Consider the following 23,384-nt stretch of genomic DNA (forward strand, 5'->3'; position numbering starts at 1 on the left):
TCAAAATAGCGTCCTAATTAGGCGCATTGAGAGTAACTGGAGAAAACAGCTTTATTATGGGGTTAATAACATTGACAATATAAGATAATTCTTAACCACAAAATATTTCCTTGAGTTGAGCTACTACTACTAAACCGGACATGCACCTCGTGCATATTCCTCTGCGGAACCTCTAACGAATTGGTACATGTGTTGGAACGTGTGTGTACGTATAGTGAACCTTCCGTGAAGTTTGTTTCTGTGTAATGCTTGTTATGTGCAGTGCTTTGCCTTTTTGCAATCATTTTTTTTTAACTGGGTTTTTTCTTAAATCATAGTGCTTGAGTTAAGCTATAAAATAACTAAATTGCAAAAGTTGGTTTTATTAAAATGTAAAAAATATTTGGTAGATAAATTAATATGTTAATTACGTTAATAAACATTTTATTTTAATCGATTATTTTAGAAGTTGGATGAATTTTCCGAAATTATATTATTTTAATGCAAATGCTGTTAAAATCAAAAAGCCGGTTTAATTTACCAACCTTGACAGCATATAACCGCGCCGAATGAGGCCGCTGTTCGCGTATCGGCGATATTTGAAACGTTTTGTAAATTTATTGTAATTCTTTTATTATTACTGTTCATTTTTGTGTTTTATTGTCGTGTGTGCACATATGCGATTTATACATGCATAATAAATCGCCCGACACAGTCCAACCCCGCTTCCGGGGGTCAACAGAGCCTATGCGGTGCGCAACGACGTAATATTATAATGGCTCCAGAATTGCATTGCGATCCTTTCCGGAAGCCGAACGTGAGGTTTTTCCGCAGATGTATATCACGTTTTATATAGAGCTAAAAAATGCATATTGCAATAAACCTAAAAATAACAGTAACAGATATAGTGGTCCGTGAAATTCAGTGTATGTTGTATAATAAAAATAGACGTTTTTTAAACATATCACATCGTATATTAATTTTTATATTCTATACCGGTTTGAAACCTATAATAAATTTCATTTGGAAACAAATAGTTTTGATTTTATTCAATAGATGACGGTAAGTTTTCAATATATATAAATCAGTCTCCCAAACTTTTTGTTCTATCTCGCCCCCTTCTTTAGAAAAAATTTATTCCCATCGCCTCCCAAACTCAAGTCAGGCCATAGGGTCCTATACTAACCCCATAACTTCTACCGCTCGTTGGACCATTCCATCGTCCCCTAGGGGGCGATATTGCCCACTTTGGGAACTAACTGGTGTGAATTCTAATATTATATATACATAGCAATATGGATAGACTAGTGACTACCGGCCTAGTTGAAAAACAATAATACGCATAGGCGCCGGAAGCTAGGGGTCGAGGCCATTTCAGCACCCCCCCCCCCAATAAATTTTCCTGAGTCACCCTCCTCTCAATATAATTTCTGAAAAAAACAATGAAATGCACCTTCCCCCTCCTGCGTACGCGCTTGAGTCCCGTATCTACGGAACGACCAGCAACTTTCAGCCCCCTCCAATGTTTCTTCATGTCTGCGCGTGTGTTAATACAGTACATTAATCATTTTGATCATTTTTGTCTCACCACGGTGATTTTCTGCACACGCGGGTTAATTAGACCGGGCCCTACAATTTATTGCCGATTCTGAACGGTGGGCTTTTTTTTATACTTATCGAGAGGTTAGTGCGCTAACCCCTCGATGGGGAAGTACCTGCGGAATTTTTTCCTGGGTCACGTCACCGATTTTGTTGTACCCCTGTGTCAGGAAAGTTTTCTGACAAGGACGAACCGGGTATCGAACTCGCGACACCTCTTTACATCCTTTGGTACTTTAGGCGAGTATCTTACCGATCTGGTTTACCGCGCCCCCAGTACATTGATGAATTAACATATTACTTTCTCACATTTCTGTAATAATTTACCAATGATCAGGAAAATCAGTTTGAATAATTTTTGTAAGAACTTTGCCGACGTTTTCTATGTTTATGCTTTGTTAATTTTGACAATTCATGTATTTGTACTGCATATCAGTGTTTCCTAAACTTATTGATGTAGTCGCCCCCCCCCCTTCAACCCTACCCCACCCCGCCTGGTGAAGATGCCCCCAAACTGGAGGCATCCACGCTACCTCCCCATGAAATCCAAAATATGTGTGTTTTTTTATAATCTGCATATCATAAAAAATTGAAGTAATAAACTGCAATTTCAAAACACTAAATATGTGTCCTTTATGCAATGATGGTAAATTAAAAATTATCCCATGAACTTGCGGGCATCCGTTTAAAAACACAGCTGCACAGTGTACATAATTTTCTGTTTCCTGTAATTAAGTTAGACATTATAGAGTTTATCTTGAAATATGTGCAATATTTTTATTCTTTTCCTTCCTTTTACTGTAGTAAATTTTTGAAACAGAACACTTCAGAAGTACACAACAAACATTTATCAAGTACTTCGCCTGTACTTAGAGGTCAGAAAATATGAATAAGAGAGGGTTTTTTGGTATAAGAAGTTTGTTATTGATGGTAAATGGTTTGTGGGGTAGGAGAGAAGTCTCTATTTTTATATAACTCTGGCTTATCAGGCTTTTCTGTTAACCGAAACCGCCTTTTCGCGTACAAATAATAATAATAAATAATTATTATCATTAATTATTTTCTGTCCAAATCATCCGAAAACCACGACAAAACTCTCTTTAAAGGTAATTTCCGAGAAACAACAACAAAAAGCATTTCTCGGCAATTCTTTCCTGCGATAATAACAATAATTATAACAATGCGCCGTTATTCATTCCAGACGTAATAGGAATTATCTGCAGCGCTTTTAAGAAATATCGTCATATATTCCTTCCAGTCGTTATTACAGATTGGTATTGGGAGGAAGAAGACCATCTCATAATAACTCTCGGTGACAATCCACAAAAATTGACAACAATACGTATATGTGGAATGTATTGTGCACGTGGATCTCCCGTACAGCAAGTGCTCATTAACTCCATAATGAGATCCCGTCTGTCTGTTTCTCTCTCATTCACTAAATTAGCTGGAGGATCTTCTTGGATTTGTGCGTGTCTGTTCTTCATAAACATTCTGACAGGCATATTCAATTTTCACCATTTCCAATGCTCCTTTTCAACGTTAATTATGCCCGGTTCCATTGATTAATTAATGCAGGAACTCGGCAAGATTTGGAAAAGAAGAGATGGAGGAAGGAAACGGTTTTCTCTTCTGAGCATAACCGGAATATGGAATATTCATCTTGAAGAATCCTCCTAATTTCCAGTCTCCTGTCTTTCTGTGAATGTAGAAGTAAGTGTTGCTTGAGTTTGTGGCCTGTGCGGTAGTGTTTTCTCGAGTGCGTTTTCGGAAAGTGGCGTTCACATAAATTAGATCGTTTCCTGGGAAGAAAATTCGCAAAATGAGATATTTTTATGTTAAAAGAGCTCCATATAGTCTGTAATTAAAGACGATTCCTAGCAATCTCGACCAACCGCGTTCAGTAGTTATTTCCTTATGTATGGTACATCGAAAGATTCAGATTCAGTAATTGTCCAACGCTCTTTTTAGTGATACATGCATTCATTACCCGAAAGTCAATTTTCTGAAAGTTTCAACGGTTAAAAAATAGACTTATTGTCAAATATCATTTTTTTCTAGAGTTTCGAGAACAGCTGTTCCTCTTCCGCTTTATTTTCTTAGAATCTGAAATAAAGGGCATTGAGAGCTGCATGCATTTCTTGTCCTATAAATTGTGTTGCAAAAATGATTACAGTTTCTGTCGTGTAGTCAGTTCATCTAAAGTACTAAATGCAGTTATTGAGTTCGTCAGGCAGTCTGTTTAATTCAAGTGGGGATTCACATTTATCGGCCTGAAGTGTGCTTCCTAAGATGTTGTATTTATAACAAAAAATATTATTTTTATCTTTTTCCATAAAGTTTTCAATACAGTGAAAGCCCTAAGGTCACTCGAATCAGCAACGTTCTAGCAGAACGCAACTGTACATATGAATAACATAGATTGGAAGAATGTGAAACTGTGAACGGGCTGAAAGTCTAAGTCTTCTCGTTTTTACGGGACTCAAAGCCATGTTCGTAGAGGAGGGATGCACTGTATATTCATCAATTATTGGGAGGGAGGACTTAATTTATCGTGGAAGCACAAATAGACTGTCTTGAAGTTTCGGTGACTATGCTCGCTTTGGTTAACAATTAGGAGACGTTTTCTTTTAAGTCATCTGCTGGCGAATACATATTCATAAATATCAAGAAATATGTACATATATCCTCATCAGTATTATGGGGTGTGTGTTGGTGGGGATGTGTCTCTTTTACAGTAAAATACAGTATGCATGCGATGCATATAAATTGGAATACAAGATTTTGTAGTGTGTACTAATATCAACATAATAACTGACAATTCATACTGGACTATAACAAACTGGACAGATTTGCGCCAACATATTTCATCCGGTGAATGCAATATTGAAAATTTCTCCAATAATGTATATATAAACTAATGAAAGCGGAAGATTTATATGATTGTCAACGTTTCCAGATGGTTGGTATATGAATGTTTTCGGTATGGTTTAATTTGATGCAACAATGTAAACCTTAGAGGCAGTAAATTTCTGCTCACGAAATGTTAATGATACTTCCTGGGGAATATTATTTTTTAATCGAGACCGCGCGTCATTCTCTGGGAAAAGGCGCAAAACAAGATGGCCTATCATGTCTGACTATCTACTGTAGAAACTTCATGAACAGCTCACAAGTATTATTGGAACACGTGCAGGAGTTGCCTGGAATCAACACTACGAAATAAACAGATAACCAACGAAGTATTTAATTATGTTAAAAATGTATTAATTTTATTATAACTATGTTTATTTGTTATTCATACTTATCTTGTTGAATAGTATTCAGAACATTTTGTTAAAATTTTAAATAATTTTTTTTTATCTATCAGTTCGTGGATGTTAAATGTTCAATCTTGTCAGTGCTGTAGTATTTTTTTAATCAACATGACTCGAAATACTCACCACTAAAGGCCACTAATTCTGTGGAAAAAAGTATTACTTTCCTTAATAATAATTATGAATTTCATGGTCGCTCGGTAGGATTACCGAGAACCAAAGAACCCCAGCCATGCCAAACATCACAAGAATTTCCATTGTGCGGATACCTACTCTTACATACGTGAATTTCTCACCCAAAAACAAAATATGTACGGAATGTAAAAGCCCCAAAATGTGCAAACGAGCACCGCAATGCAAGTCACAAAAATAGTTCTCCTCACATTTTCTTTTAGACAAACGGAACAATTGATGCCAGAGGTGAATTCTCGAGAGGAAATAAGTGGCATCTAGTGAAACATTATTGTTCTTTGGGGATCTTTCAACTCTGTTTTAACCACGCGAAGGGATTTTGCTGTCCTCGATAAATAGCTCCTCGCGCAAACCGAAGCTTTGAGGACAAACGTGAGAAATGGTAACGGCCAGAAATGGACAAAAAAATATACAGTAATAATGATAATAAAAAATGAAATGAAAGGAATTACGAACAAGAACCGGAAAATTTCTTGGACTTTACGGAAGGAAGTTATTACACCATCCTGGGGCTATTTTTTCTCTTCTTGATGAAAAGAGCTCTTGTTTCAGTTACTATTTGGAACGTACAATTTCCATAAATTTCCAAAGCGAAAACTTTTGCGGTCTTCTCTTGTTTCATGTCAGAAGTAAGAAATTTAACCGTGGAAAGAGAAAAACTTCAATTGCGTATGAAATTTATTGCCTAATGAGAGTTTTCTATGGTTTGAAATATTTTACTATCGAGGATGTTACTTAATGTATAATGAAGAAATTCTAATTATTCAAAAAAATATGATTTTTAATTTTTTTTTTTTTTCCTTTTTTGCCATTTTTCCCCATTTTTGTTTTTGCACATTTTGTTTTGCATATTTTTATGTTTGCTTTTTGCTTTCTTAATTTTTTTTCATTTGTTCTTTTTAAATTTAATTTTGCTATTTTTTCTTTATTTTTGGTTTCCCCCCGTTCTAATTTTTGCTACTTTTTTCCTTCATTTTAAACATTTTTTCCTTCCTTTTGGCTATTTCCTCGTTCATGTCTGCTATTTGCGTTCATCATTTTTGCTATTTGCGTTCATCATTTTTGCTATTTGCTTGCTCATTTTTACTGTTTTTTTTTCCTAATCATCCTCAGAACACGGCACCCATAGAATGCCGAAATCCATCACGCATTTCAAATTTTTCCTTGTATTTTCCCTTTTCGTTGGTTCTTTAGTACAGTCGGAGCTCGATTTAACGAACTCATTCGGCCTATGGAAAATGAAGTTTGTATTGGTAAGGTCGTTATATTGAAAGTAAATCGTATGTGATAGTCGTTCTATGAAAACTGTCGGGACTTATCCTACCAGTCGCTATAATAGAATGGATACAATAACGTGGGGTCGTTATAACGAGCGTCAACTGTCTTTTCTTTTTCTCATTTCAATTATTGATTTTCTTTATTTTCCATAATTTTTACATCCTCCTTTTTTGGCTTATTTTCATTTTGTCAATTTTTTCTCAATGGTGACAATATTCTTTTAATTTTTTTTTTGTACTCCTTGTAATTTTTACTTCTTTTCTTTCACCTTTCTTTCACCATTTTATTCTTTTTCCACCATTTTTGGAATTTGTTTCCTTTTGTATAATTAATTGTAATGGTGTAATTAACTATATTGTAAATAACATTTCGTTAACAAGAAACCAAATTTCTCTAATTTATGTGAATTCGGAGCAATGTCCCGAATCAGAAAGAATGGGGAAACACTGGGAATAACCATTGCTTCCATGTGTAGACACTATAGCCGGGGTCTTCAGATTTTCAGTTATTGCGGCCACATCGAAAACTTCAATGAAGCCCTCGGACCACTAAAATATGGTTATATGGTCATTCATACGCATCAAATGCTAGAAAATATTCTTATGAATCTTGAAAACATCTTAAGAGAAATTCTTAATAAAAACATCTCACCGAAAGTGCTGTAGGAATTATTTTTGAATTTCATCGCATATTAGTATTGAAAAGCGAAAATCACGCATAAAACGTAAATATGTAAACGATGTTATCCCGATTGCAATTAAGTATATAAACTGTACAGATTGAATTTTTAGGTGATTTTAATTCAAAAGTTTCAGAAAATTTTTGAAATCCCAATGCATCAGCTGCTACTACGTTCTTGATTCTTGTTTTTGTATCTTCACCAAGAGTCATATATAAATTTTGGAAATAAAATTTTTTGAAAGAAACAAGCGTGAGAAGAGGTTTTGCATGTTATCAAAGACCTTTAATTGAGAGAATTTCTTCCGTCCAAACAAGTCTTGAGAGTTTTATGACGGTGAACATATTTTGGCAGCTGTTCAGCAAGCGATACCAGAGTACCAGAACTTACATTTCAGTGCCATAAGTTGTATGAATATCCAATTACATTTCTTTCCCGTTTCATTATAATCATGACAAAAAATTATGAAAATTCTATGCTGGATGGAAAAATGTGGAAATCAGGCAACTTTGATTTTTACTTTGCGATAAAATATAGGACATTATATTTTATATACATTATTTGGTGTATGAAGTGATAAGTTTAAATAATTTGTGATAATTTCCCTGCTCAATTTAACCGTAACTGCAAGTTGTTATGTGGGAACACTACGCTGTTTTGGCGCACAAGAAGGTGTTTGGCGACATACAATGAGTAAAGAAGTGTGGTGAATGATGGATTAAAAGAGATGATAAATTAACCTGGAGTTAAATACTTTATTTTAATCGTACTTTTGTCTAATTTTAATTGATACAACCGGCCTTCGTATCAGAAGTTCCAAGCTATAGCCTGTTCTTTTTTCAACATTTTAGCGTGAAAAGCAGCAGTGGCCTACCTTTTTATAGCTGTTGCCAAAATCATAGATTCGCGCCCATAACAATCGGCTCCGTTTAATTGGATAACGGAAAAGCGGACACCACTCTTAAATGGATAAAATCCTAAAAAAAAAAAGGCACCTAAATTTCTTCAATAGAGACAATGTTAAAGTTCCCGTTCAATATGATAATTTCAATTATCTTTCCCTTTATAAACCGAATATTACGCTTCACACGTCAACAGATAATACATATTGCGATCACTGTAAACATAAAGTTTATATTGAATTTGAACTAACTTTTATCTGTACCAAAAGGGTGAAAAGAAAACCCTCCGTGAGGAAGAAACTTTTTATTCAAATAAAGTCGATTCCCGTTTTGAAGAATACCGTTATAGCGAAAATATAGTTTTAACGAAAACGGTTTTAATCCCCACCCCCCCCCCCCCGAAAACTTTACATAGAAACAATGTAAAAATATGAAATTAGTTTAGTACGAAGTGATTTGCTCTGGTCTCTTGGAGTGCTTTATAACGGAATTCGACTGTATATCAATTCCTTCAATTTATGAATATTTAAACAATTTAAGAATTAGTGGATGACTCTGTGTACATAAAATTGTGCAATTTCGTTACAAATTGAAGTAGCAGTCAAAAATGGGACAAAAAAATCCAACCATCTTCGTAGAAAAAAAAATACAAATTCAGCAATCTCTCTATGTATCTATTATTTAAAATTTACGTATTCCTACACTCACGATAAATCCCAAATATAAAATTGATAAATTTTCAATTCCAGATATTGTCTCATTAAAAAAGGACTGTAACTCTGTATTTAAATTTTTTTAGTTATAGTAAAAAGCAAGACACATTCTATTCTTAACTCAAAAAAACTCCGTTATACGAAGCTTTAATTGCCATACTTATCCCTAATTAAAACAATGATTACAATTAGGACTCGTGTTAACTATTATTTTTCAGTTTAAAAATATGCGCAATGCGATACTGTATCATCACAATGAATCCTAATCATAAAAATTGATAAATTTTTAATTTCATTCCAGAAAGTATCTCATTAAAAAAGACTATGTATTCAAATTGTCTAGTTATAGTAAATAGCAAGACATTGCATTTAATTATTATTTTTTCCCGTCAAAATATTCAGTAATACGAGGATTCAAAAAAGCTATACTTAGCAACAATAAAAAAAAAATCACAACTTAATCAGCTCAAAAGTGTCATTATACGCGGAATTAAAAAATAACAATAAGTGCAATGAAAACTCGTGATAAATATTAAGAAAGAAGTCGCGTAAAGCGACGTTTAGCGTCTCTCGACTCGGCTTCGAGCTTATTTTTTCGCTTCATGATGCGAGTTCCGCTGGATTTCACTGGAATTTTCAGTGACAATTTCCAACCACCTTCAAGGGAAGAAAAAGTTAAAAAATAAATAAGTAATTAACAATCATTAGCGAAGTTCGTTAGACGTGGACGGCGGAAACAGCTCGAACGCAATATTATGTAATTATCTACATAAATAATTAGTCCGAGGCACATTAATTAGATTCCGCTCGAGAATAGTTTTCACCGGCAACTGCCACGGAGAAAAGAAATACATGCAAGAATCAGTTTTAATTTAAAGGAATTCTTAGAACCAGGGACAAACCTCGATTTTGGTGCATCCCGAGTCACTCTGGCCTGTCAAAATCAGTTGCCAGGTAGTCTTTTCAACCGAGACGTAATTTAATTTAATATTCCTCGTTTTTAACGAATGTTTGGCTGCATTTTTGTTTTTACGGGAGGAAAATGCACGCGTATTAATCGCAGTAAGTTCTCTCAATTCCCCGTAATTTCGTGAATTTGGTCTTTGTATTTGACACAGATATTGTTTTGCATCTTTTCTCTCTCTCTCTCTCTCTCTCTCTAGGAACTTCTCTCTCTCTTTAAATTGGTGATTCTCAACTTACGAGCCTGAATAAAAGAAAGCATAGACCACTGAAAATACAGATATCTTCAACCCTCTATGATAAATGGATGCAGTTAGCATATTTTTGATCGAAACAATACATCACTACAGAAATTTAGGAAACAAGCGTGAATTTTTTAATGTTAAAGTACGATTGAGGGGGAGAAATATATGGTTTCATTAACGGCAGTAAACTGAAATATAGCGATATGGCGAGAGTTGGTGTTTAGTATAGCAGCCACAAAAAAATCCACAATATAAAATCAACTGATCTTACGACGGCCATCTTTCTCAAACGATAAAATATCTTTCAAATTCCTGAACATTTGACTTCTGACATTAAAAAACGATTTTGTAACGAAGAAGTTTTTTTTTCCCCACCCCTGTACATGAAGACTCGATATTCACATGGAATGATTCCCAGATAAAAAAGAAAATTCCGGTAAAAAATAGAATTAGTTTTTCCTTTTCCCGTTTCTCCGCTAAGTAACTCATATCCACACCAATGACTCCGGGGGAAAATGCATGTCGTCACGAGAACTGGAAATTAATTCCAAATTTATTTCAAAGCTAATTTTTTAAAGCTTATTTCAGTGAGTAGCAGTTCCGGGCAAAATTAGATTTTAGAATGAACGTTTCTCTCGTGGAGGAGACGAAATTATTTTGCCGAGATCTTTTCCTTGGAGTTCATACATTTATATGAAGGCTTTAGAGAGAGAAATGGAAGTAAAATTCTATACAGAGATAAACCGAAACCTCGCCTCAAGCCCACAGAATGACTCCAAAAGGGGATCCAAGTGAGTAAGTTGACCCTTGGAGATTCAATCCTCTTTCACCTCTCCTACCACGTCGCAAATTAATTACTCTCGCGCCGTAATTAATTCCTCACTAATGCGTTATATCAGTACGAGGTGCGACAAGTTTACTCTCCTCTCTGAAAACTACTCTGGTACAGAAAGGCGGATTCACCTCATGCGAGAAATGCAATGGTGAGAGAGAGAGAGAGAGTTAAGTTTTATATGAATTATTCAATTCTCTAGAGTTTTCGGAAACAGATTACACAAAATTTTCAATGTAATGTACACGTACTCGAGAGAGACAAACATTTTAATTCCGTCATCAAATGCAAAAGCACTTAATCGGTTGTATATTCTGTCTACATGTCCGTGTTGCGCAGATGAAATATAAACTTTCGGAATAGAAATATTTTCTAGAATTTAATATAAATCTTTAAAATTTTGTTTATAATATAGATTTTACTCTGTCTTTTTTTTCAATTTCATTGTAACTTCGATAGATAAGGTGATGAAATTGTTGTGGCACTTTGCTTTCATGGTGAACCTGGACGTTTTGTAGTAGTTCCCAAACTTTTTCCCCATCGCTCCCTTACCCAATTCATGATCCACCTACAGGTGTCCAGTTTAATTATTAGATATTTTCTCTTGTAAAAGAACAGCTTCAAACCATAAGTAGGCATACGAATCAATTCCTCGAGCTCGCCGCGATTCCCCTAGGAACCTCGACTCAGACTTTGAGAATCATTTGTGAAGATGATGCGATCCCTTTTTCGGAGCCGAAGAAAAGGGTCCGCAGAAGCAGCAGAATATATACAGCCGCCACAGTTTGTAAAGCTATATCAACTGTGGAAACTATAAAAACATTAGTAACGGATATTACGGTGCATAAAATTTAAACGAGTGCGTATCATGAAATAAACATTTTTAAAAATGTATCATACCATTTATTCATTTCGATGCTCTACACCAGTATAAAACAAACAATGAATTTTACTTAAATACAAATAGTTTGATTTTAATTGATAGGTGGCAGCAAGTACCCTGGTTTGAAGCTAATTTTCGCATAAATACTTAACAATAAAAAATATACCATTTTTGTCCACAAAACTCCTGCTACATCCTACAATAATTCAATTATGCCCTCCGCACAATTTTTTACACTGCCGATTTGGTTTCAAAAGTACACATACATTCATATTCGCTACTTCCAACAGCAATTGTTGACATTCTGGGGGCAAACTCAAATGTTTGCTCAAAGTGAGTAAAGGAAACACATTTTCTTGATATTATGCTGAGGTGAACTTGGGAAGAAAAGCCATCTTTACTATCCGATATTATGCAACATGAAGTTTACACCGTGAATAGCCTGAAAATGAATAATATCTAATATCCTGCGATTTACTTTTCATTTTGATCCTATACACCGGTTTTAAACGAACAATCAAACGAACTTCAAGAATTATGGCAAATAGTCATTTTTCTTTGACAGGTGGCACCAGAGGTCTCACCGCAAAGTTTTATTTTGTGTGTAATAATAGATCATGGCATTATTATTACAGTGGAACTCCTGCTGATATCTACAAAAAAAGCACACTTTAGTGGATTTTCTGCGGGAATATCCTATTGCTCTGGATAGCTTCAGCTATATATATGTAATTGGTGACATGCTGTGGCAAAGTATGAAAACATGACCGGCACTATGATTCATAAACATTACTCTGGTATCGTACTAAATATTGTTCGTTTTCTTGTTGCACACCGGCATGTAAGTAATAATCGATTCCATTTCCACAACTATCTCAGATGGTTTTGTTTCTGTTTCATAGGTGGCAGCAGGAGTCCCAGTGCAGATATTTTTTTCTCGTATATACCACTCTAGTATAAATATGAAATATGATCAGAAGGTTATAGGGGAAAGAAATGTTTTTCCTATTATTTTTTCCACGGGTTAGCCATTAATTTCTCACATTTATGTCAGTCCATGAAGTTATTAACTTAATATCACCGATCCAATAATAAGAAAATGTTGAAAGCAGCGCCTTATTGTATATATAGTAAAAACCCGGAGAAACGTCTAATAAATTTTGATAATATGTGTCCATATTAATATGTCTACCCCGAGTAAATTATTTATTATATTATCGCATTTTTCGTTGCATCCCATCAGTTCCAAGGATGAATTTTTATTGTAACCGCGACAATTCGAGTTTCTTCTCCGCAAAAATCTAATAACACTGACTGAAACCAATCTTTCGTCATTAATCATTTTCTGTCCAAATCATCCGAAAACCACGACAAAACTCTCTTTAAAGGTAATTTCCGAGAAACAACAACAAAAAGCATTTCTCGGCAATTCTTTCCTGCGATAATAACAATAATTATAACAATGCGCCGTTATTCATTCCAGACGTAATAGGAATTATCTGCAGCGCTTTTAAGAAATATCGTCATATATTCCTTCCAGTCGTTATTACAGATTGGTATTGGGAGGAAGAAGACCATCTCATAATAACTCTCGGTGACAATCCGCAAAAATTGACAACAATACGTATATGTGGAATGTATTGTGCACGTGGATCTCCCGTACAGCAAGTGCTCATTAACTCCATAATGAGATCCCGTCTGTCTGTTTCTCTCTCATTCACTAAATTAGCTGGAGGATCTTCTTGGATTTGTGCGTGTCTGTTCTTCATAAACATTCTGACAGGCATATTCAATTTTCACCATTTCCAATGCTCCTTTTCAACGTTAATTATGCCCGGTTCCATTGATTAATTAATGCAGGAACTCGGCAAGAGTTGGAAAAGAAGAGATGGAGGAAGGAAACGGTTTTCTCTTCTGAGCATAACCGGAATATGGAATATTCATCTTGAAGAATCCTCCTAATTTCCAGTCTCCTGTCTTTCTGTGAATGTAGAAGTTAGTGTTGCTTGAGTTTGTGGCCTGTGCGGTAGTGTTTTCTCGAGTGCGTTTTCGGAAAGTGGCGTTCACATAAATTAGATCGTTTCCTGGGGAGAAAATTCACAAAATGAGATATTTTTATGTTAAAAGAGCTCCATATAGTCTTTAATTAAAGAAGATTTCTAGCAATCTCGACCAATCGCGTTCAGTAGTTATCTCCAGTAAAATGCCATGCAACCCTGTTTGCTTTGCTTCCTATATATGTAACATACGGGGTGTTCAATTCATCTTTCATTACCAGAAATTTTGATTTTTGAAATTTGATTCTTGCAATAATATCTTTAAATACAAATATCAATTTCACAACAGACAAAATGTCCAGAATAGTGTCCAAAATGTCCAGACAAAGGTCTCAGAATAAGACTCAAGTTGTAAGTTGTGTAGTTGGCGCTTCTTATTTACCTTAATGATCTCTCTACTTTTCTACCATTATTTAGCAACTTAACCCTTAACTATCGTCGTGAAAATCCTGTGCGTAACTGGCGTCGTGGGGTCATTGGATCCCAGCAAGTTTTAATGCATTTCGAAAACCAACAAAAAGAGTCTTCATAAAAGTCCTCATGCCTTCATTCATCCGTCAATTTTTAGTTCACTACATAATTTTTTTTCAAATTTCTTTAATTATTTCCGAAATATTTTTTTATTATGACAAACATTCGAAAAAACTGGACGGATACATGACTTCCTTAACATGTTGTTTTTGTTCTTAGTTCGGCTTTTAAATGGTAAATTCTAGAATTATTTCTTTCATTAATTCTAGAATTATTTCTTTCATTAATTCTAGAATTATTTCTTTCATTAATTCTAGAATTATTTCTTTCATTAATTCTAGAATTATTTCTTTCATTAATTCTAGAATTATTTCTTTCATTAATTCTAGAATTATTTCTTTCATTAATTCTAGAATTATTTCTTTCATTAATTCTAGAATTATTTCTTTCATTAATTCTAGAATTATTTCTTTCATTAATTCCAGAATAATTCTTCTTTCAATGTTTTCAACCCTTTTCAAAATATCGCCAGCGGGCGATGACAAACATCTCTGAGGGCCAAATGTGGCTCGCAGATCCATGATCATATGAAAGTAAAGAGAGTGAAATCTATATTATTAACAAAATTTACAATATTTATATTAAAATCTAGAAAATATTTCTATATTTCGAAAGTTTATATTCCAGCTGCGCAACACGGGCATTTTAACAGAATATACAGGCGATTAAGCACTTTTGCAATTGATGACGGAATTAAAATGTTTGTCTCTCTCGAGTACGTGTCATATAAAAATAGAGTGCATTGAAAATTTTGTATAATCTGTTTCCGAAAACTCTATAGAGGATTGAATAATTCATATCAAACTTAACTCTCTCTCTCGCCAATGCATTTCTCGCATGAGTTGAATTCGCCCTTTCGGAGAGTTTTCCGTACCAGAGTAGTTTTCATAGAGGAGAGTAAACTTGTCGAGTCGAAAGAGAACTGAATCTCTAAGGGTCAAGTTACACACTTAGATCCCCTTTTGGAGTCATTCTGTGGGCTTGAGACGAGGTTTCGGTTTAGCTCTCTGTGTATAGTGTTTTACTTCCATATTTCTCTCTCTAAAGCCTTCATATAAATGTATGAACTCCAAGGAAAAGATCTCGGCTAAATAATTTCGTCTCCTCCACGAGAGAAACGTTCATTCTAAAATCTAATTTGGCCTGGAACTGCTACTCACTGAGGCTTTGATGTACTCGAGAAAAATACGGGGAAATACGGGACATAGCCAATTTTCACCAAAAAATGATGCTAACAGTAAGCAAAGTCGCCAACTCGTGCTGAAAATCAGAGAAATGGCACCAATCGCGGGAAATGCAGCACCGCTTCAAATTGCAGTGAATTTAAAAAAAAAAAAAGACAAATGTGTGAGAGATGCATATGCTCTTGTTTGTAGTCGTAATTGTCGTAATGTAATTTCTGTGTTTGAAAGATAATTTTAATCGTTGATTTAAATAATAAAAAGTGAAGTTTGCTTTGTGGAAAGTACGTGAAAAACCGGGACGTTTTTTCAAAAAAGTCGGGACAGCCAAAAAAAAGCAGAAAAAACAGGGACTGTCCCGGGAAATACGGGATGTATGGCTACCCCACCTGCGATGCACACCCCAATCTGGAACACTAAAAATAAAATTACTGCATCATCATTGGAGTCCATCATTTTATTTGAAAATCAAATACAGCATCGGCTTACACCTATTTTCAAGCAACCATCCAGAACATATAAAAATCATAACCCAATCACGTACAGGACACAAGCCCTATTATATAGTCAGACGAAACAATCATACAATCATGTTGCATTCAATGAATTGTGTGTTGAAAAAATAAATAGTTTGCTATAAAACATTCACAACATTCAAAATAGCTGCCATATGAAAAAACGTTTTGCATAAAAGATAAAAATAATTACTTCTATTACAAAAATATAAAATTTCGAAAACTACATTTGCGAATACGCGTTCATAGTCATATAATGGTTTTTCTATTGTTTTATTCTCTTTGTATAGAATTGTCTTTATACGCAGAGGAAATGAATTTCGATACAGATTCCACGGTGATAACTTGACTACTAATTCGTGGTCAAGTCTGAACCATCCGATATGCTGTTCTCGTAGTAAATGGACAAATGTCGTTTCTTGTGATCGATTTTCCTCCTCCTGTTCCATCTGCAAGCCCCTATGAGACACGCCGAGAATCCGCATAACTCGGCGCAGAAAAAGAATCCCACAATCACCGTGAACAATGTCGGATCGAAGCAGAACGTCTGGTCGATTCCTGGATGTCCGAATGCGAAAAACATGTCCATTTGGTCATCTGGAAAGAAACAACATAATGCGATGTAACGGATGTTTCAAAACATGATAGAAATCGATTCAATCGCTTTAGCTATAGTGTTGAAAGTGATACACTGTGGACTCTATAGCGGGGGGTCTTCAACCTTTTTTCCAGTCGCGAGCACTGCCTGTACCCATCATCAAAAGAAGAGCACCTCTTACGGCAAGTTTGGCGTACGAATGCATGAAATCAGGATGATTTCAATCCATCAATACAATTTGTACAAGGTGTTTACTTGGGACGTTGATCAAATGCTCGCGAACAGAAAATCGAACACTAGCATCGAGCACTCTGGGTGCTGGTGCTCCCGGGCAATGGGTTGAGGATGCCTGATCCACATGCTTCACGTAACATGGCTCGCTCAGGCATTGAACTGTATTTTATAGGTATATCTGACTCTGTTCCAAGAGCTCATCAGTTGGCGGCACGACTCACGCAAAGTGGGATGGTCACAGACAGGGCTCTGGGGCCTATGTTCTTTTGATTTTAGTTTTTACACCATAAACGCGCTGCCAGAAACCATGGCTATTTATTTTACATGCTTATTCAGTATTCAATTAAATTTACCAGAGTCACTCGTATGTGGTGTGAGACAGATGCGGCCACACAATGTCCCGCATCTGAAGGAGTCCCGCATATGTGGTAATGTAAAAATCAGTTCATTCTTTTTTAAAACAAAAAGAACAATGTAGCTATGTTTCGATGATGATGTCACTCTCCGCTATTCATAAGAATGTTTTTAACAGCTTGCTGATCGAAGATATTTCGGAACGAGAGAAAATTCTACTGCCCTCTTGCGGAGAATCCCACTACTCACGTCCTCTCTGTTGATTAGGGCGCTCTCCCGGCCAGAGAGAGGACGTGGGTTCCATTCCCCCGCAAGAGGGCAGTATAATTTTCTCTCTTTCCTAAATATACCTTCGCATCAGCCAGCTGTTAGAAACCTTCGTATAGCTATATTTCAACTGTAAAAATGAAGATAGCTACATCTCGAAGGAGCTCCACAGATGATTTTCTCAACGAGCTCCGCATCTGGTAATGGTGGCCCTGAAGTTCACCTTACCTGATGGTCTACTAACATTTTATTTTGGACTTGAAATCAACTTAACGTGGATAATAACGCAGTTATTGTAAACTAAAACGAAAACAGTGGACGGATTAAGTGCAATCATTTTTTTCAGCTAGTTATTAGACCCTTAATGTGAGATGTGCTTCCTAAAGACACGAATGGCAGAAGTTGAAGCGAAGAGAACCCTCCTTGTTCTTTAAAATGGAATCGCCGAAACATCGGGACACCTGCCTTTGAGGGACAAAGGAGGACAGAAGAGAGACCTTGGACGATCAGTGGGTCTCGGGAGCTGCCTATGTGCAGACGTGAATGTGAGGCGTGTAGTTTGTAAAATGATGGAGACCATTTGCGTTATTGAGTGATCAAATAAAGATCATGCAAAGTGGCAGATACGTGTGATGTTGATTATGTGAAAAGTTTTATTATTGTGAAAAAAAAAGGGAATTGAAGTTCACCCACCAATAAAGGTGAACCCAACACTTAATATCACAGTTTTTATTAAATTTCTTCCTTTCATAAACAATAAACGCCTTTATTAGCCTATTTTATGCATTTTTAGTTCTTTCTTGCCTACCTATTTTTACCGTTTTCAGTGCCTAAACTTCCACTTTAATAAGTAGTAAGTGTGTAAGTAAGTAGTATTTAACAAGTAGTAAGTGTGTAAGTAAGTAGTATTTAACAAGTAGTAAGTGTGTAAGTAAGTAGTATTTAACAAGTAGTAAGTGTGTAAGTAAGTAGTATTTAACAAGTAGTAAGTGTGTAAGTAAGTAGTATTTAATAAGTATGTAGTAACCCAAGTAGTAAGTATTTAATAAGTATGTAGTAACCCAAGTAGTAAGTATTTAATAAGTATGTAGTAACCCAAGTAGTAAGTATTTAATAAGTATGTAGTAACCCAAGTAGTAAGTATTTAATAAGTATGTAGTAACCCAAGTAGTAAGTATTTAATAAGTATGTAGTAACCCAAGTAGTAAGTATTTAATAAGTATGTAGTAACCCAAGTAGTAAGTATTTAATAAGTATGTAGTAACCCAAGTAGTAAGTATTTAATAAGTATGTAGTAACCCTAGTAGTAAGTATTTAATAAGTATGTAGTAACCCAAGTAGTAAGTATTTAATAAGTATGTAGTAACCCAAGTAGTAAGTATTTAATAAGTATGTAGTAACCCAAGTAGTAAGTATTTAATAAGTATGTAAGTTTAATAAGTATGTAAGTTTAATAAGTAGTATTTAATAAGTAGTATTTAATAAGTAGTATTTAATAAGTAGTATTTAATAAGTATGTAGTAACCCAAGTAGTAAGTATTTAATAAGTATGTAAGTTTAATAAGTAGTATTTAATAAGTAGTATTTAATAAGTAGTATTTAATAAGTAGTATTTAATAAGTAGTATTTAATAAGTAGTATTTAATAAGTAGTATTTAATAAGTAGTATTTAATAAGTATGTAGTAACCCAAGTAGTAAGTATTCCTATAAGTAAGTGTATCCCAGTTTATTAGAAGTAATTAGGTGATTGATCTGTTATTTCTAAAAATGTATCCAAAAGTTTTGAAGAGATTGATTGAATTGAGGCCAAGAAGAAAAAAAAATGTTCGAAATGTTTGCGTGAGAAATAGAAGGTGTGACTTGCGAGAAATGTTGTAATTAACCGAATTACAGTTCCTTGAAGAGAGAAAGAGGAATGATATTTTCTCCAACTCGGAACGTTATCATATGGCTCTGCATTTTGATCACCTTTAGTGTAAGAAGTTAATACAGCTCGACTATTCAGCAACGAGTGTCTCAAGAGACAACAGAAATTCTCTCTTAAATTATCAAACTCCGTGACTTTAATCCTTAGTGGGATGACACTGTCATGAAGGAAGATTCGAGATTTTCCTAATACGTGCGTGGAATCACATAAAATAAAACACGCACTCCGAGACCCCACTTCCATTCGAAATTTCCATTAATTCCGTTTGGAATTAATTGTACGATTATATCCTACTTTTATACTGTAAATGTGTTACCGGAATTGTAGGTGAGACGTTCCTTTTGCTTTCATTTCCTATAAATATAGTTGTTCAATGATTGTTTTCAACCTTGAATAATGATTGGATTGATCCATAAACACTTCAAAATAATTTCCTCTGAGTTTATTTAACCAGTGTTTATTATAAGAATGAAATAAAATTGAAAACATGACTACAAATGGTTAACTCGCTAATATCATTTCTAAGACGGCATGAACTATACGAAAAGGGACATTAATACTCGAACATAAAATAATCACTAAAATTCCATTTCATTTGTGATGGAAGTTATCTTTTCGTTTATTGTAAGTCTAATTCACTCTATCACTCACTCTCACTATTTTTTGTTATCTTCAAATATTTCCCCTTTCTCCGTTTTATTATCTGCCCACTTTTCTTTTCTTTGTTTTTATCAGCACATCTTCGTCGTCAGCTTTTCTGTTATCCACAACAATCTCCTCTGGTTTTCTGCATAGTTTCCTTCGTCCTCTCTCTCTAACTTGTTTATTTATCTGCCCAGCCTTCTTGTGTCATTCTTTTATTCGCATACTTTCTTCTTCTTAGTTTTGCTATCCGTCCAGCTTTCTTCTTTTCTCCATTTTATTATCTGCATAGCTTTTCTCGTCCTCTTTTTGATATCAGCATAAGTTTTTGCTTCATGTGTTTTTGTTTTCTACGTAGCTTTAACCCTGTCTTTTTTCATCTGCACATTTTTTTTATCTACCTATAGTTTTCTTCTGTCTTATTTTTCTCACATACTTTCTTCTTATTTTTCTCCACAGCTTTCTTATTTCCCTTTTCTCATCCTCTTTTGTTCTCTCCATAACTTTACCCTTCATCTTATTTGGTGCTTGTACGGCTTACTTCGCCTCTTTTTTGTCTGCACAGCTGTTTTTCTTTTGTTAATCACAGAATTTTTTCTTCCCCTGTTTTGATATCTGCGTAGCATTTCTTTCCTCCTCTTTTTTTTTTTATGCACCCTACTTTTCACCAGCAGACAGAACTTTATTTACACGGGTTTTTTTTTCACCTGCACAACTCTGCATCTTATGATATTCCTTTCTTAATTTTCTTTTTCCTTTACATTCGCAATTCGCACTACTTTTTTTTCCTCCTTGTTCCTTATCTGCACAGCTGTTTCCTTCGCCCCCTCCCCCGTTTTTTATGGTTTTTTTTATCTGCACAGCTTTCCCCTTTATTTTCTGCTTCTCATCTACACATTTTTTTCCCTCATCATTTCCCTTTGTGCCTTCTTCCATAAAATTTTTGTTCTTGCTCTTCATCCTTCAATGTTTCCCCTTTCCTGCAAATGATATACAGTCAAACCTCGTTAATGAGTCACTCTTGGCAGAGCAAAAATATGACTTAGTAAGCGGAGTGACTCGTTAAACGAAGTAAGTCAATTCCTGCCTGAGGACAATTGCGACTTCCAAAACGTGACCCGGTAAGCGGAGTTACGTGTTAACCGGATGACGCACTAACGAGGTTTGACTGTATTCCACTCTACTCTCTTCTTCCATTCTTTTATTTTCCTATATTTTTCTATAATTGCAATTTAAGAAAAGTGTTGTATCTGATTAATAATTTTTTGCATGATCGCTGAGATTGATGACATCACGACCAAAGTAAATATCCTGATTATCACACAATATGAAATATCACTGATCCAAAATGGATAATGCATCAGTGAAATTAAAAATATATATATATTGAACAAAATAATTTTTTTCCTCAAAAGAGAAAGTATAGACTTTTATGTGTGGAATCCACAGGAATATTCAGATTTTTTGGGCTGTAATGCCCTAATAAAGCATTTTCCCCACCAGATGTTTCGTCCATAACTGCAGTGGACTTCATCGGTGCGGGTTACGTAAAGTAAAGAGACAAACGACCTCCTCGAAAGAGTCAGATGTTGATTTCTGTATATCATGGTCTTCCGAGAAGTTCGGGGGGGATACTTTTTCCTTCCCTGCATACCTGATTATGTCAGCATTCCAGCTCGAACACTGACATCTGAATATCCTAGTTTTATTTTTCTTTATAAATATATTAGTATAAATCGATTTTGCATCAAAATGTAAGGCTCGAAATCATAATTTAAGAGAAAAAAAAAACCGAAAAGCTTATTTTAAATAGATATCTATTGAATAATTTATTGTTCACGTATTGAAAGCCATATTGAACAAATATATATTTTTCTACTGGGTCCCGATAATTTCTGTCATACCTGGAAAAACAAGCATTCACAAAATGTTTAAACAAACTTCCGTGCGATAAAATTGTCTTCGTTGTCTTCCGGATAAGAGTACAAAGGCAGCCATGGGCAAACAAAGACACGGGTACATATATTCATAAATAAATATCGATATGTATATATATATATATTTGAATTCTAATGTAAAATTTAAAATATCTAACAAATCGGTAATAGGTTCACCGTTGTTTCGAATTTCATGGAGGATAAAAAAAAGGGAGAAAGTGAAATTTCCTTAGAGTATGAAGAATCTCAAATATTTGTTCTAGTAATGAGTACTGCCAGGGGTTATTTTCCTTTCCATTTCTGAAATTTTATATTTCAATAAAGCGAAAAAAACCCGATTTTTTCCCTTTCGTCGTATTTCCAATTTAAATTTACCTCATCTTCTTCTTCGTTTTGTTTATTCAAATATTTCTCGAGCGTTATAGAGCGAAACACTGTGAGTATAGATTGCCATACATGCAGCTATCCGTCCTGGAGAAAGTCTCATTATAGAAAAACAAAATGATTTCGTTATCTTTATGTGCGTATATATATATTTTGTATTATGTTTGGAAAGATTTATAAAAGTTATTTGAAGTTTTTTTTTTTTTTTAACATTTCTTTTCTTTCTGTTTCAGGTTTAGTTTTTCCTTTTAAGCTCTTGTTACAAGTGACTTTTATGGTACATACAATTTCCAATACTCATGGTTATTTGAAAGCAGTCGATTATTTTCGATATTTTAGAAGTATGAAACGATTTTGAATAAAATGCCTAGCATAAAAAGTACTAACCAGAATATCTATTGTTACACACATCAGCTTGCCAATGAGAAATGGAGCAAGTGTTTTCTATAAATAGGATTAAATTGAATTTTTCATGGTATGTAATTTAAGAACTATATGTACTGGTGTTCTCCGAAAAAAAAAAATTGCCTCCTTTATATAGCTGCTGCATAATTTCATATTTTGTATCAATAAAATATTGCGTGTCTCTAAATTTGTTTTTGTTTCTTCTGTTTTTACACATTAGTCGGTCTGCAAACGTTCTTCACCATTTACTTTTTTCCGGTCTGCAAATTATTTTTGTCCTATTTATTTATCTTTTCCGAGTCCACTAATCAGTTTTACTTTTTTGCTAACTTTACACCGGTTCACGAATTATTTTTCTCATTCATTTGTTGATATTTTTCCGGTCCGCAAATTACTCATCCCATTTATTTTTCTTTCCGGTCCGCAAATTATTTTGCCTATTTATTTACCGATCTTTCGACGGTCCGAAAATTGTCCTTCCTATTTATTTCTTTTTTGGCTCTGCCGCAAATCATTTTTCCTATTTATTTCTTTTTTGGCTGTCCGCAAATCATTTTTCCTACTTATTTACTTTTTATGAGTCCGTAAATTATTTTTGACTAGTTATTTTTATTGATCTTTTACCGGTCCATAAACACACACACAAATTATTTTTCTTATTAATTTCTTTCATGCCTGTCCTCAAATTTTCCTCTTATTTTCTCCGGTCTGAGAGTGTAGAAATTGCGGCCCGGTGAAAATGGTTGCAGAACTCTGACTGAGGCCGGCA

General features: G+C 34.6%; 1 protein-coding gene across 1 annotated transcript in view; it reads right to left on the minus strand.

Annotated features, from left to right (window-relative positions):
• Positions 1–15,793: 15,793 nt before the first annotated feature.
• LOC149079519 (uncharacterized) overlaps positions 15,794–23,384 on the minus strand; it is a 95,920-nt gene continuing 88,329 nt past the window's right edge. Inside the window, exon 15 of the mRNA XM_089240165.1 lies at positions 15,794–16,463. Coding sequence (XP_089096291.1) covers positions 16,219–16,463 — 245 coding nt within the window. The 3' untranslated portion in view covers positions 15,794–16,218. The remainder of the gene's footprint in view (positions 16,464–23,384) is intronic.

This window comes from Pholcus phalangioides, unplaced genomic scaffold (assembly GCF_987345545.1).
Source record: "Pholcus phalangioides strain wild (caught in Gottingen) unplaced genomic scaffold, Ppha-v1.0 ptg000012l_1, whole genome shotgun sequence".
Classification (NCBI taxonomy): Eukaryota; Metazoa; Arthropoda; class Arachnida; order Araneae; family Pholcidae; genus Pholcus; species Pholcus phalangioides.